Source organism: Hemitrygon akajei, chromosome 20, assembly GCF_048418815.1.
Source record: "Hemitrygon akajei chromosome 20, sHemAka1.3, whole genome shotgun sequence".
NCBI classification, from domain to species: Eukaryota; Metazoa; Chordata; class Chondrichthyes; order Myliobatiformes; family Dasyatidae; genus Hemitrygon; species Hemitrygon akajei.
In genome coordinates this window covers 17936515-17952333 of record NC_133143.1, presented here as the reverse complement: position 1 = coordinate 17952333, position 15819 = coordinate 17936515, and the positions used below count along the sequence as shown (strand labels likewise).

Below are 15819 nucleotides of genomic sequence, written 5' to 3'. Positions count from 1 at the left end.
GATTATGACATTTGAAATGGTGGTGTCGAAGAAAGCATTGCCTTTATCAACTTTTCTGGTAACTTCTTCCAAAAAAAACCTCCCAAGTTTGGTTAGACACAACCTTCCACACATAAAGTCATATTGACTATCCCTAATTAGTCCTGTCTAACCAAATATTCATATCTCTGCTCCCTTAGAATACCTTTGAATAACTTTGCCATTGCTGATGTCAGGCTCACAATGAGGTCTATAATTTCCTGACTTATTCTTAGAACTTTTCTGAAACATCAGAACAATTTTAGCTGTTCTCCAATTCTATGGTATCTCACTTGTTGCTAAGGATCTTTTAAATATCTGTGCTAGGGACCCTGAAGTTTCTGTACTGGTATTCCCCACAGAGTCTGAGAAAACACTTTGTCAGGCCCTGGGTTTTATCCACATTAATCTGCCTCATTTGGAATCTTACCATACCTTCTGCATTCAAATCCAAGCTGTCATTGTTAATGATTAAACCTCAAGAATCCCAACAACAATCCTTGTGTACACTTCTGGTCACAGATTTCCAATCCTCTGTCTCCACCTTCTCTTCCTATTACCAGGTCAATTTTGGATCCAATTTGTCAGGCTGCATTGGATCTCATGGTTCCTAACTTTCTGGACCAGCCTATCATTGCAGGTCCTCATCAAGTCCCTTGAAGTCTATGTAAACAACATCTACCATGCCCCCCCTTGTTGATATGCTTAGTTACCTCCTCAAAACAAAACGATTACATCTATGAGGCAGGACTTATCACAAACAAAGCCATAACATGTAGAAAATGCTGGAAATAAAGGAACAATATTTGCTATCCTGCAGCTTTCTGTTACTTCTCTCAATGTAAACCAGAGGATCTTCCCTAGATTCTCAATGCAGTCTATGATACTGGAACAGCACTGAAACACTCTTTAAGTGCGTAGAATGGGTTGCATGTTTCAAAGTTTGCCTTTCTCCTGTACAGGTGGATCTAAAGCGAACCTTTACGTTTCGGAACTCTAAGCAGACTTACACTGGGATCCCCATTATTGCGGCCAACATGGACACAGTTGGTACATTCAAAATGGCTGAGGTGCTAAGTAAGGTGAGTAACTTCTTGCGTCAGGATAAACTTTCATTGGTGTGTAAGAATTTGATGTTGAGTTATTCGGACAGTGTTGTTTTGCCAGTATCAGGTGACAGTTTAATAACCCTGTTCTCTTTGCTGGTGATGAATTGTACTTCTGAAGTGTAGCACAGCTGTTGTTTTACTTCTGATTTTTACATTTAACAAGGCCATTATATTTTTCCTTTATTTGGTGAAGGACAGTTTGTACATGCAGTGAGTGTTCCAGTGTACTGAACCATCCAGTTCACAACTGGTTGAGTTTAACTTGAGGAGAACTGTTTATAGTCTCCGAGGACATCACTGTGCATGGTGTCTAATAGCCTTGCTGCCGTGCAGAGATTGTTTCTGTACTGATCAGGACAAATGCTTCACCAGTCACAGATGGTTGACGAGCAAGGCGGACTGAAGGGAGTGGAAACTGAAACCACCAATCTGAATGATGGATCTGTTGAAGGTCTTTGTATTCAAATGAACCCTGAAGCAAGCTTATTGAACCTCAGACCGGGGTGAACTTCGTACAAATCATGGGTGTGGACAAAACAGCTGTGTATAATTGCTGAACACATGGTTTGGGTCATGTACCTTGCAAGACATGTTTCCAAAATTCCAAAGGACGAGAAGGGTTAAAACAAATACTGCATTCTGGTAGAATAGAAACTTCCAGGTATAAGTAGCCCAGGCTATTTATAAGAGTTTTTTAAAAAAAAACTACATACAGAGCTGTGAAATAAATGCTAAACTTGTATTAGGCAGCATTGATAGATGGACTCGGGTATGATTGTATAGAGAGTGGAAACGACTACCACAGTTGTCAGTGTCCTTTAGCTCAGGGGAAATTAGCTTTCTTGAAAATTTTAATTGATGGAATCTGAAACACTGAAAAATAAAGATTGTTAATACAGTAGAAAGTAATTCAGACTTTGCTGTAGCTTTTTGCAACTAAAGTGCAAAGCCAGAAGCAGGATCAAACCAGGGAGTGACTCACTGCTTAAACTACATTTAAGGGAAGTTGTGTCAAGTATATTGTCATGTGCACAAGTACAGTGAAGACAGCTGCAATGGAAAAACTTGCTTAAAGTAGGCGTGTAGGTTCAGACAACACACAACGTAAATAGTGCAACATAGAAAAAGACTGCACTAATGGCTTGCTTAGCATAATTAGTGATAATTCCATATAGTGCAAGAGGTGGTTTGTAGTCATTGCTGACTTAGGAATAGAGTTGTCCAGATCAGTTCAAGAAGCTGATGGTTGTGGAAAAGTTGGTGTTACTATGCATCTTAATTGTGTTTTTAATAGACTGAGTTTTGACCAAATTCCTCATGGGTGCACCTCTAAACTGGCCTTCTGTCTCAACTGTTCAGCTGCAGACACTACAGTGTTAATTTATGTCTGAGCACAAGAGCGGAGTGCCTGAAGGGAAGAGGGAGTGGCAGCCCAACTACAACATACGCTGTATTATGTAGGAATCTAACCGGACCTGCGTCATTGTGTTATCGATCACTCTGCTCACCAGGTTCAGGAAAGAAGCCAGAATGTATATTCTGCTCACCAGGTTCAGGAAAGAAGCCAGAATGGTGTAAGTAATAGAGCTCCTGTCTCTCAGTGCCCAAGACCTGGGTTCAATTCTGGAAAGATATTTTGGGGCATGGACTATTCATAGCTGATGATGGAAACAGAAATATGGAATATATTGTTACAGTGAGTGTACAGTACTGTTGTCTTGAGCCAGCACAGACACAGAAGGGTAAATGGTCTCCTGTTGAGGAATCATTAATAACAATATTGGCACAAGATAGGCACTCTTTAGGGCGTGGGGTGGGGTTAAGGAAAATGATCAGCATTGCCTCATTATGTCACTGTTACTATTCCTCTGGGGAATATTCCCATTTAAAGCACCATTCCTCTATTCAACTGGTAGCTTCTGTACTCTCATAGATCCAGGGCCGGTGTTTCTGCAGATGACTCCAGTGTTCGGCTCTGTTCACAACTCTCCAGTAACAAGTACAGATCGTCCTCAGGTTACAAATACCAGACTTGTGGGCATCCCCTACACACTAACAAGCTCCCAGAAATATTATTACATTCAAAAGCCTAGAGTGTGTAGATCGTTTGTTCCAACAAACGGTAAAGCTAGTTTCCCCTCTTTCTTAGCAGACTTTTAAGAGACTTTTAGATAGGTACATGGAGCTTAGTAGAGGGCTATAGGTAAGCCTAGTAATTTCTAAGGTAGGGACATGTTCGGCACAACTTTGAGGGCCGAAGGGCCTGTATTGTGCTGTAGGTTTTCTATGTTTCTATGTTTCATAATCAGAATTTGATATGTTGCCACTGACATAAATTGTAAAAATTTGTTGTTTTGTTTTCCAACTTAAAGACTATGGATGCCTGTAAAAATGGAACCCATTTGTGCCCAGGGACAGGATGTAACTCATTCCAACTTCCAAGAGCTGGACAGTGTTCAAGTTTGTGTTGAAATGTAGTATATCACATTAATGCATTCTAAATGCCAAATAATCACCTGACACAGTGTGGGAGAGCCAGCCCACCCACCCACTGACTTCCACTGGTACTAACACTGAGTTCCCACCTGCACCATTAGAGGAACTGTTGATTATTTCCCCACCAACATTACAGGAACAGAATCTGTCGCAAGGTTTCTTATTCTTCCTGACACACAGAATTTGTTTAGTGAGAGCTTGCCGTGGTGATCACTTTCACACGGATGTTGTCCTTCCCTTGGCAGAGTATGAGGCACTTGGCGTAGAACCACCATTACAACACTTGGTACTATAAATAATCTCTTAATACTTTGGCTCAATTCAAACCATTATCATGATCCTTTACCACAACTCTTTTGAATATCATGAAATAATATTGGAGAAGCACAAATTTTGTAGAACACTTTGAATAAAATTTTAAAATGTGCATTTCTCTGTAGTATTTTAAGCTTACCCATCTGACCAAGGTGTGCCAACTCGTTTGTGATTCTTGTTTTAAGAGCTTACTAATGAGGACGTAGATTAGGAAATGTACTGACCTCTACGCACCAGAGGTTAAACTGTTATTTAAAAACACAAAATGCTGGCAGAACTCAGCAGGCCAGACAGCATCTATGGGAGGAGGTAGTGACGACGTTTTGGGCCGAAACCCTTCATCAGGAGTGAAGTAACATGGGATGGTGGAGAGGGGATAAGAAGTGGGGGAGGGATGAAGTAGAGAGCTGGGAAGTGATAGAATGGAGGGAAATGGGCTAGGGGGAAGGTGAGGAGGGGGGAGTTATAGTGAGTTCTCTTTCTCTGTCTTTTCCCCCCTCACTATAATCTCCCCCAGCCCTACCTTTCTTTCTCTTTTATTTCCCATAATTCTCCACCTTCCCCCAGCCCATTTCCCTCCAGCCTATCACTTCCCAGCTCTCTACTTCATCCCTCTCCCCACTTCTTATCCCCCCTCGATTATCTCATGTTACTTCACTCCTGATGAATGTTTTCGGCCCAAAACGTTGTCACTACCTCCTCCCATAGATGCTGTCTGGCCTGCTGAGTTCTGCCAGCATTTTGTGTTTTTATTTATTTCCAGTATCTGCAGATTCACTCGTGTGCCTTTAAACTGTTATTTGTTTGTTTACTTTCCTGGTCTTGTGGGAACTAAGTCCAAAAGGTTAAAACTATTATAGAAGGGATTGAGAAAGGTGATCCAGTGATCCTGACCTTCCCATGTATTGGAGGCATTGTGAGCAATTCCCCAGATACACTATCTGCAAGTGCTAGGTTGTATTAGAAATGGTAGATAAAATGCTTGTTTCTTTTCCAGTTCGGAATGTTCATCACCATCCATAAACACTACAGTCTGGAAGAGTGGAAGGCATTTGCAGCCTCTCGTCCTGAATGTCTTGAGGTATTTTCTTTAAAGAATATTCTGTGTTATGCTGGATTGAAATAGAAACTGAATGTAAACTGATAAACTATCACCACTCCATTTGGCTAATTACATGTGCAGTGAAGGTGTTAAATGTTGTGTGCATTGTGGATGTGTTTGCCCATGGAGGAAAGGGGGAAAGGAATTTGTGCTGATTGGCTAGTATGAGTCTTTTTTTAAAAAGTTATCTTTGGCTTCAGCGCAGATGGAATGTAAAACTGAGTGCCCTCATGAGTTGATATCTGAACCCTTTCTGAGTTGTAACGGGCTTGTACCTAGCTTTTCTGCTCATTAGCACCAATGTGCATTTAATGAATACAGCCCATTAGCTGAGAAGGAACTTACCAGAGTCCAAAGAGGCCTGTAAGAATTTCTACTAAGTAGTTTTAATAAAAGAAAATTCCATGTGATCAACTAGCCATCTACTTAGATTTTTGATAAGTACCCCTCCAACCCCTCGCCCACCCACCACCAAGGGCAGAGCTGAGGGCAGGAATTTATAATCTTAATACTCTCGCTCAGATTTGTTTGAGTACAGCTTTGATTGATTTTGTTTGATTTAGACAGACAGACCTTTCTTTAATGAATTCTCTCTCTTTCTGCCTGTTTACCTCTTATCAGAATGTGGCTGTCAGTTCTGGCACTGGACAGGCAGACTTGGATAAACTCTGTGAGATTCTAAAAGCAATCCCAGCCATCAACTACATCTGCCTAGATGTTGCAAATGGATACTCAGAGTACTTTGTGGAATCTGTCAAAACTGTTCGTGCCAAGTTTCCGAAACACACCATCATGGTAAGTCTTTATTCCATTAGAGAATGCTTCTTTCATTTCAAAATGCTGGCAGCAGTTCTAAACTGCTAATTTAGCGTGGCAAGCTGTCATTGCACTCTCCAGTTTGGTGTCATCAAAAAAGCTTTACACCAGCTACTCTTTCCACAACTTGAATATCCAATTCGGCCAAGTTGGGAGCTTGTAGACTGGAGTTGTTGCCAACTGCAAAACTGAAGTAGTTGTCAGGAATTTTCAGGGGAACGCCAAACCTCAAGCCTGGCAGCAGTCATAGACATGGTGTCATATATTTTCATCAAGTGTAGCCACAGAAGATTAAAAACAGGACATTTAACATCCAAATGAGCAATGTGATGGGTGTAAGGAAAGCCAACCACCTCTCACTGGTGAATGGTGGAAACACTCAGCAGGTCAGGCAGCATGTGTGGGAAGGGAAACATTTCAGGTCAGTGACCTGTAATCAGAGTTCTGGTGAAAGGCCATTGACCTGAACTATTGACTTCATCCCTGTCCCCAACGATGCTGCCTGGCCCGCTGAGCATTTGCAGCATTCTCTCTATTTCCAGTGTCTTGCTTTTGAACCTCTGCTACATATGGCCAGAATATTAAGTTGCTGGAGGTGTCAACTGCAGACACAAAGTAGCACTCTTACGTTGTGGTCAAGTCCCATTCTGGAGACTTGAGGGGAAGTGGTGGAAACAACTGTGGTTAGATGAGGCATTTAGATAAGTAAACAGGCAGGGAATAGAGGGGTGTGGACATCGTGGGGACGTGGGATTAGTTAAAGTTGGCATTGTGGCTGCCACAGAAATTGTCGATCAAAGGGCCAGTTCCTGTCTTGTACTGCTCTTGTGTTTCAAAAGGATTACCCCTCATTCCTCTCTATCCAGAGATCACAGATCCACCTTTTTTGGCTGCTTGTGATCAGAGACCTTGCACAACTCAGAAATTAGTCCAGAAAATATTAGGGTTGGAAGCCACTGAGTGATACCTCATATAAAGGCATTAGAACTTTGTGCATTATCCAGGCAAGGCTTGAACATTCCTAACAACACTTTTTTTCTCTAAACTCCAACCTCCTTGCAGTCAAGGCTAATGCCACCTGCCTTTGTAACTACTTGCTGCACTTGACTACTAACCTGATGATCCACAAAGAACAGCTGACTGGGACACTGCACAGCAATGGGCCAGACCCAGCCTTCACAGCACCAGGGACGGGTAGAAACTCACCACACATGGTATCCACTTACTTTGGGTCCACAGAGCGCCTAATGCAGCCACACACAAAGGTGGTCATGAGGATGAGGGCAACTTTGGGTTACTCTTTTGCCTCCATTCTTGGTTTTTGTGCATTGTGATCTGTCGGACTTGCTCGATTTTAGATCCTTAGGAGTATGTCCTTGGTGATTTCTGGGCAGAGGAGTGGGGAACTGGCTACAACAGAGCATATTGAGACGTACAAACAAGCTGGATGAACTCAGCAGGTCAGGCAGCATCCGTTGAAAGTAGCAGTCAATGTTTCAGGCCGAGACCCTTCGTCAGGACTAAAGAAGGAGGGGGCAGGGGCCCTATAAAGAACGTGGGGGGAGGGTTGAATGTGCCAGGTGAAAAACCAATCAGAGGAAAGATCAAGGGGTGAGGGAGGGGATAGGCCAGAGAGGCGAAGAAGGAATCTAAGGGGAAAGTACTATGGGTAGTAGAAGAAGGCAGAGTCAGGAGAGGTGATAGGCAGCTAGAAGAGGAGACAGAGTGAAAGTGGGATGTGGGAAGGGAGAGGGAGGGAATTACCGGAAGTTGGGGAATTCAATGTCCTCTCACGTTCTTTATAGGCCCCCTGCCCCTCCTTCTTTAGTCCTGACGAAGGGTCTTGACCCGAAACGTTGACTGCTCCTTTCAACGGATGCTGCCTGACCTGCTGAGTTCATCCAGCTTTTTTGTACGTCTTGATTTGACCACAGCATCTGCAGTGTACTTTGTGTTTAGCAGAGCATATTGCATCTGATGACCATGTTTCTCCCAGTATTGTCAATGAACACAATTTCAACAGATTCCACTTTTGTTTCACCTTCGCAATCTGCTCCAACCAATTGTTGTTGAACACCTCAGTCCCTCTGAGCCAGATACCCAGCACCTTCAGGTCATCAGACCTGACAGTGAAGGAGATGTTGCAGCATTTGGGAAGTTGTTGAACAGCATGGTCTCACTCTTCCATTGACTCTATCCCTGTATGCAAATTCAGACTGGTTGCAAATGCTGATCAGTCTGTGCATTGACCTAGAGATCCATACAGGATGGCGATGTCGTCCCTGTTCCAGGAGGTTTTGACCTGGGTGCATCCCTCTTGTGCTTTTGTCCCTCCTGATTTGGCAAAGGGTTCGATGCTGACCAGGCGGGCGTCCATTCCTGCACGTGGGTAATGGCATTCCAGAGCAGTGCAAGGCTACCCGAGAATTTACTGCATGGTACAGCACAGGTTTGGTCTGGGTGGATCAACTATCCCACGACAGACTAGACCTGTTTGCCGATGGTCTAGGACAGGATTTGCAGCTCCTTTTGCATTCTGTGTCTGCTAATGAAGACATGATCAATAAATTCGTTTTCTGCCATAGGATGGGCTAAAATAATGCAGAGTTTTGTGATGGTTTGAAGCTGTACCCTTAGTCACTCTTGGCCATCTCACCAGCCTGTCATTATGTTCCAGAATCTTCTGCTTTCTCTGACGCTTGTCACTTTCAAACTCTAGGCTGGTAACGTAGTGACGGGGGAAATGGTTGAAGAACTTATTCTCTCAGGAGCTGATGTCATCAAAGTGGGCATTGGACCAGGTAAATGAACAGAGTGCCATAACACAAGGGGGTAAAGTAACTTGGTTTTAGCTTCAGCTAGTTTGTAACAGTCACAATGAGTTGCATAAATCCTTGTTCATTGAAAAGAGATGACAACTGTGACAAACACTTGGATATCAGCTTTGAAATTCATATGATAGTTATGCAGCACAAAAACAGATCCTTTGGCTCTACTCATTCGTACTGACCGAGGTGTCAATCTGAGCTCGTCCCAGTTGCCTGCGATGGGCACAACGTAGCTCATGAAGCTTCAGTGACCCAGGTTCAGTTCTCACCTCCAGTACTTGATGTGGAATGTGCTTGTTCTCCTTGTGACTGTGCTTTCCTTCCACAACCCAAAGGGTTAATTGTAAGTGAGAGCAGTTGAGTGGGAAAGTGGATAGAATATATAGGGAGCGTAAAAGGAGATGGGTGTAAATTGGTATTTGGTAGTCAGCAAGGGGGCAAGTTCCCTGCTGTACGTTAGTGACCAGTGGAATATTGGTCTGTATTGACAATGAACAATGATCGATACGCACTGAGTGTTCACTCCCGAGGCAGGTGCCACACCCTTTAATTACATGCCCGTGGCAGGTGGCAGCTAATCACTGGCCCTCTAACTCAGTAATTCATTCAAATTTTGGTATTTCTTTTCTCTATTTATTACACTGTCTTTTTTTTCATGAAGCCTCTGCCAAAAAGGTTTAGACAGGGTTGTTCTTGGCACCAATAACTTATTGATAGATAATCAAAAGCAGAATCCCAGACTACAAAGGGATAAATTAAGGAGAGGTTAAATATTATGGAGGGTTTCTGATTCACACCCACGGGAGCTGGGAGGGGAATCTTTGTATTCTTTTCTTTCTTTTTGAAGGAGTACACCCCCCCCCCCCCCCCCCGCATATGAATGAAAAGAGCCTCTCGTATGTGCTTCCTGCCCTGTCTAGTCAGGATCCAGATGCTGGAAACCTGTGATCAAAGCTCAGTGGAGAATGGACGTGCAACTGATCGGGAGCTGGCCGTGTACCCATGCACAAACTGTACCACCAACGAATTGGCAAGGTCTTCCACAAAAATCTGAGGAAACCGTTGCCTGGATACAAGGCATCTTGTGATCAGGAATTTGTCTGGGTTAGGGTGTCATCCCCAGGAAGAGATGTTGGATATTCCATCCATATCATCAGCTGACTCAGCAGGGCTGCTGCCGCGGGTGCCCGTGTGACAGGGAGGGGAGTTATCAACCAGAACTCCTCATCTACATCTGACAAGTGAGTCTTTTAGAAAGTTAGGAATTCAGGGCCAGCATTGTTGCAGTAAGGGTGCACAACAAAGATAGCAAGACTAGGCAACTTTTGATGACAAAAGACATTGAAAATCTGATCAGGAAGCATATGACAGATCTAGGCAACTAAGATCAAGTGAGTCTCTTTAGAAACATAGCATATGGAGGAAAGAATTTAAGAATGAAATTAGGCCAAGAAGGGAATATGATATATCGTGAAATGCCTCAAAAAGACAGCTTCCATTATTAAGGACCCCCATCAGCCAGGACGTGCCTTCTCGTTACCATCAGGAAGGAGGCATGGGAGCCTGAAGGCACACACAACAATTCAGGAAGAGCTTCTTCCCCTCTGCCATCTGATTTCTGAATGGACATTGAACCCACAAACACTACCTCACTACTTTTATTTTTATTTTTGCACTACTTATTTAATTATTTTGTATATATAATTTGTATAAATTTACTTTAATTCATGTGTTTTTCTATGATTTTGTTTCGCATTGTACTGCTGCCACAAAAGCAAAAAATTTCTCGACATATGCCAATGATATTAAACATGATCATGATTCAGAAAAAAGATTGAGGGGCATCCGAAGGCATTCTATAAGCATATAATGATCAAAAGGGTATCCAGGGGAAAAGTGGGACTAAAGGGGTCATCTGTGTGTGGAGCCATGAGATGTGGGTGAAGCTATGTTCTCATCTGCATTCATCAAGGAGAAAAGGTCATAGAAAATGGTGAATTCAGGAAGTGGGAGGCTAAGGGGAGTATCTCACTATTAGGATGAAAGAGGTCTTGGATGTCAAAGTGCGTATGATCTATCCCAGGTTGCTATAGAAAACAAGGCAGGAGATATTGCATCTGCAAGTGAATTACTAGAAGAATGGAGAATAGCAGAAGATAGAGGGGAAAACTGCAGATTCTGGAAATCTGAAGCAAATAGAGAAATTGCAAGAAGTTCTCTGCAGGTCAGGCTCCATCTGGGGGAAGGGAAACAGTCAACAATTCAGGTTGAAGAGCCTTTGTTAGAATTTGCTAATAACTAATTTTGCCCTCCAGTAAGGCAATAGGGATGAGCCAGGTGACCACAGGCCACTGAGCCTTGCAGCGTGGTACAGAAATTATTCCAGAAGTGTACGGAATAGGTTTTATGTACGTTTGGTAAGGGGGTGAAATCTGAGGAGGTGAGCATGGGCTTGTTCAGGTTAAATTCACTTTAACTGAGTTGTTTTATTTGAAAGAGCTGACAAAGGCTGTGTGGTCTTGTGTGAGCATTTCACAAGGTCTAGTGTGGTAGCCTAGGCTCATCCAGAAGGTTCAGTACATTGGCGTCCAGGATGCTGACCCATACCAAACTTCCTCAACCAGCTGAGGTGAAAGAGGCGCTGTTGTGCTTTCTTCACCTGCCAGCCAGTATGTACAGATCACGTGAGATGCTCGGTGATGTGTATACCAGGACTTAAAGCTGTTCACCCTCTCAACTCCAAATCCATTGATGTCAATAGGGGTTAGTTTGTCTCCATTCCTCCTGTAGTCCACAACCAGCTCCTTTGTTTTTGTGACATATATTCACTAAAAGATAGAGTGCTAAGGAGTATTGAAAAGCAGAGAGTCTGGAGCTTGAAATCCATAGCTCCCTGAAAGTAGTAACACAGATAACTCATGATGTTGGTGAGGGGGTGGGCCATGGAGGAGCATATTGCATGCTTGCGTTCATAAATAAGAGCTTATGTTGCACCTTTGTAAAATACTTGTTTTTTATAAAGTATAACAGGAGTACTGTGTGCAGCTCTGGATGCCACACTACAGGAAGGATATTGAGTTCTGGGGAGAGAATGGATAGAGTGAGTTGGTTTTTCCTAGGAGTGAAGGTGGCTGATAGAAGTTTATACAAGTATAAGTACATTGGATAGTTGCTAGTTTTGTCCTATTTTAAAAACAAGTATAAAATCAAGAGCATGTGGATTTAAAGTGACCTGAGGGGTATTTTTGTTCACACACAAAGAGTGATTCATATCTGGAACATGTTATCAGTGGAGGTGATGGAGTCAGATACAATTATTACACTTACAGACTTGCGGACAGGCTGTTGGGCAAGGCGTAAAATGTTGTCGACCTACTGTGTGCAAATGGGTGAATGTAGATGGACAAAAAAGATGTCATGGATGTGGCGGATCAAGGGGTGTGTTTCTGTACTTTGTGATTTATGATTCTGTGTGTGTGTGTATACGTGTACAAAGTAGGTAATGATTATGTAGGATGCATCATCTATATAATCTCTTAAGTTGTTAACCAATTGCTAGTACCTACTTGCATTTGGATTGGAGTAGATATGACCCTATTTCTAAAGCACAGGAAACATCTAAATGGCTTGTTGTTTATGAAGGCTTTTCAGATGCAGTGGCAATCATTTTTGATCTATCACACAACACATAAAGAACATTAAACCCCTTATCCACCAGCTTTTATCCAACTCAGAAAAACTATAAAATGATCACTTGGGATTTAAACACAAGATTCTGCACATGCTGGAAATCTTGAGCAACACACAGAAAAATGCTGGAGGAACTCAGCAAGTCATCTGACATCTATGGGGGGGAGTAAATGTATATTCCCTTCCACAGATGCTGTCGGATTTGCTGAGTTCCTCCAGCATTTTCTGAGCCAGATCTTTTAACTGTAGAGAAACAGGGAATAGTTACAACACGGAAAGACGCCATTTGGTCCATCTGGAAACCATCTCCAAACAATCTAGTTAATACCACTGCTTCATCTTCTCTCCTTGGTCCTGCAGACTTTTCTCCCTATCTGGGATTGAATCAGCCACTAAAACTCAATTAACAATTTAAAACCAAGCTGCAATCCATGAAATTGTTCATTGTTCCACCCACCATGAGCAGCTCCAACTCACAAACACCAACTCTTACAAAATGTAAATCATGCTAAAATATGTACTCTGTGCACTAATCTGTCAGATGTCAATTCGGCTTAGCTGGCAAAATCAAATAGTTGTTGGTTCAAGCCCAACACCTGGAATGAAGTACCTAACCTAGGATGGTACTTCAGTATATCATGAGAGAGATGTTCTTTAAAGCAAATCATGGTGTCCATTTAACCTCCACTTAACTGTGCAAATTGGCTTCTCAAGACTGTTGACCACCATTGAAATCAAAAGAGTGTGGGATTCTTGCACAGTACCCTGGGCAACATTCCACCCACAACCTTGCTGCCCCCTTTGCCACAAAATCGATGTGGCTAGTGGTTGTAAAATGGTTTGATGTATCCAGTGTTACATACCCCGTAACTGGGTCACTTACCAGCAAAGATAGAGAGGTCCGTTGAAGTCTGATGATACTATTTTTAACAGTATTTATTAGTAAAAAGACACAAAAATAATATCAATGCAAACATACAGATAATATATGTCGTCAATACTAAATCTGAAAGTGCGGGTATAATAATAATCAATGAGAAATAAGCTCTATCGTTGTCTAGGGGATAATGTATTGTCCGATGGAAATATAAAAGTCACTCAGTTCATGCAGGCTTCAGCCTTTGGGGACCGTTGGGTTTGCAATTGTTGGAGAGAGAGAGATTTTGAGAAAAGAAACTTGCCGGCTTTCCTTGATCTGATCTTGATCCGTATTCGTCCTTTAGCGAGGCCGTTCCGTGGAGGACTTGTCATCCAGGCAAGGATGGACACACACACAAGTCCCCACCGGTCTCATATGTTTCTCCTGGTGCGTCTGAGGGGCTGTTCCCACAGACCCTCTTTTTATCCTGACTCACAGGGTCTCAGGTGTCAATCAGGTTGGGATGATGCAATCCCTCCACCAACCTCCTCCTTGGTTCATTGCCTGGGGCTTTGATTGCATCGTACAGGATGCAATACACGTCAGTCTCCAAGAGACAATAGCCGGTATCAATGGGTCCGCCTTTCGGAGGCCAGGACACATTCCAACCCTTTTGTGGATTCTGCATGTCTTTCTCTCATTTCCTGTGTTCCCTGAACTGACTTAATAGTGATCTTGCGATTCTCACAAAGGAGGGGGCTACCCCGCACTCTTCGGCCCCTCAGAGCTGTGGCACATTCGTAACACCAGAGACTGCAGTGCGTCGCCATCTAAATGCATGGTTCATTTGCTGTAACTGCTTCTCTCTAGGTTCTGTATGCACGACCCGAATTAAAACAGGAGTTGGCTACCCTCAACTGAGTGCGGTGATCGAATGTGCTGACTCGGCTCATGGTCTCAAAGGGCATATCATCTCAGTGAGTAACTCTCTCATTCCTCATTTACAAACAGAATCTCAGGAAGGGTACTGGACAAATTATTCCATAATATAAACAGAACCTTATTCTCTCGACTATTAGCTTTGAGATGGGGAGAGAATGCGCACATGAGAGTTGCACTTGGTTGCTTTACAAGGAATCTGGTTATTGCTCCTATTCCTGATATCGTCACAGTTTGCAGTGTCTGGAGTGGAAATGGCATGTAATATGTTCATCTAGAGAGTAACTGGTATTTAAAGTGCATTATGTTAATGGCCGGATATTAATTAATGAAGACTATACTGGGAGAATATGACGTGAATTATGAGAGATTGCAATCAAGATGTTCAGATTATATAATGAACTGCAATATGTGCAATATGAAATTACCTTGATCTTGTTCTGTGGATGACAGGAGATGCAGTAAAACTTGTTTCAAAGTAGTAGAGTTAGCATTTTGTGATTATTATGTAAAACCAATGTTGCAGTCTCAGCTACTCCTGATGTTTGAAGCAGGTTATTGATTGAAGCACTGCCCTATGTGTATTAAAACCTTGTACTGTCACAGTAGATAGATGGAGAGAGGCGATGTTAAAATCGAACCCACATTCACCACTTCCGCTGGCAGCTCATTCCATACTCTCACCACCCTCTGAGTGAAGAAGTTCCACCTCATATTCCTCAAAAACATTTCACCTTTCATCCTTAACCCATGACCTCTAGTTCTAGTCTCACCCAACCTCAGTGGAAAAAGCCTGCTTGCATTTTTACTGTAGCTGTACACCTCATCATTTTGTATACCTCCCCCCATTCTCCTATACTTCAGGGGAACAAGTCCTAAGCTATTCAACCTTTCCCTATAACTCAAGTCCTCAAATCCTGGCAATTTATACATTTTCACTGAACTCTTTTAATCTTATTAACATAATTCATACACACAATATTCCAAGTTTGGCATAATCAAAGTCTTGCACAACTCCAAAATAACATCCCAACTCCTATACTCAGTACTCTGATTTACGAAGGCCAATCTACCAAAAGCTCTCTATGACCCATGACACAACTTTCAAGGAATTATGGTAATGTATTCTCTGTTCTACCACACTTCTCGGTGCCCAGTGTAAATTGGTGGAGCACTGAAGAACAATCTGAAAAGTTAATTGCTTCTCTTTCACCATAAGTTGCCTTGACCTGCTGAGTGTTTCAAGCATCGTCTGTTTCTAATTTGAGTCTAATTGGTCTGTAGTTAACTAGCTCATCTGTATGTTGGCTATTGATGTAACTCCACTTTGCAGAATTTTGGAATTATAGTCAGAACCCGGATCTTCACTCTCAAGAAACAGATCATAGAACATAAGCACAGCAGAGGCCCGTTTCTTAAACGTCCTATTGTATCTGCTTTCTTAAATGTCCTTATTGTATCTGTTTCTACCACCACCCCTGGTGGGCATTTGAAGCACCCACCATTCTGTTTTTTTTTTAATTCTTACCTCTGACAACTCCCCCCATGCTTTCCTCCAATCTCTTTAAAATTTTATCCCCTGGTATAAACCATTTCTACCCTGGTTTATATTTTAAAAAGAGGTCACTGGCTATCCACTCGACCTAT

General features: G+C 42.6%; 2 protein-coding genes across 2 annotated transcripts in view; one reads left to right on the top strand and one right to left on the bottom strand.

Annotated features, from left to right (window-relative positions):
• Positions 1-15819, bottom strand: part of atxn1a (ataxin 1a) — a 478304-nt gene that overhangs the window by 113782 nt on the left and 348703 nt on the right. The gene's annotated exons all lie outside the window — the stretch shown is intronic.
• gmpr (guanosine monophosphate reductase) overlaps positions 1-15819 on the top strand; it is a 94575-nt gene that overhangs the window by 47098 nt on the left and 31658 nt on the right. The window contains exons 2-6 of the mRNA XM_073023933.1: positions 981-1100; positions 4936-5019; positions 5662-5835; positions 8576-8657; positions 14104-14210. Coding sequence (XP_072880034.1) covers positions 981-1100; positions 4936-5019; positions 5662-5835; positions 8576-8657; positions 14104-14210 — 567 coding nt within the window. The remainder of the gene's footprint in view (positions 1-980; positions 1101-4935; positions 5020-5661; positions 5836-8575; positions 8658-14103; positions 14211-15819) is intronic.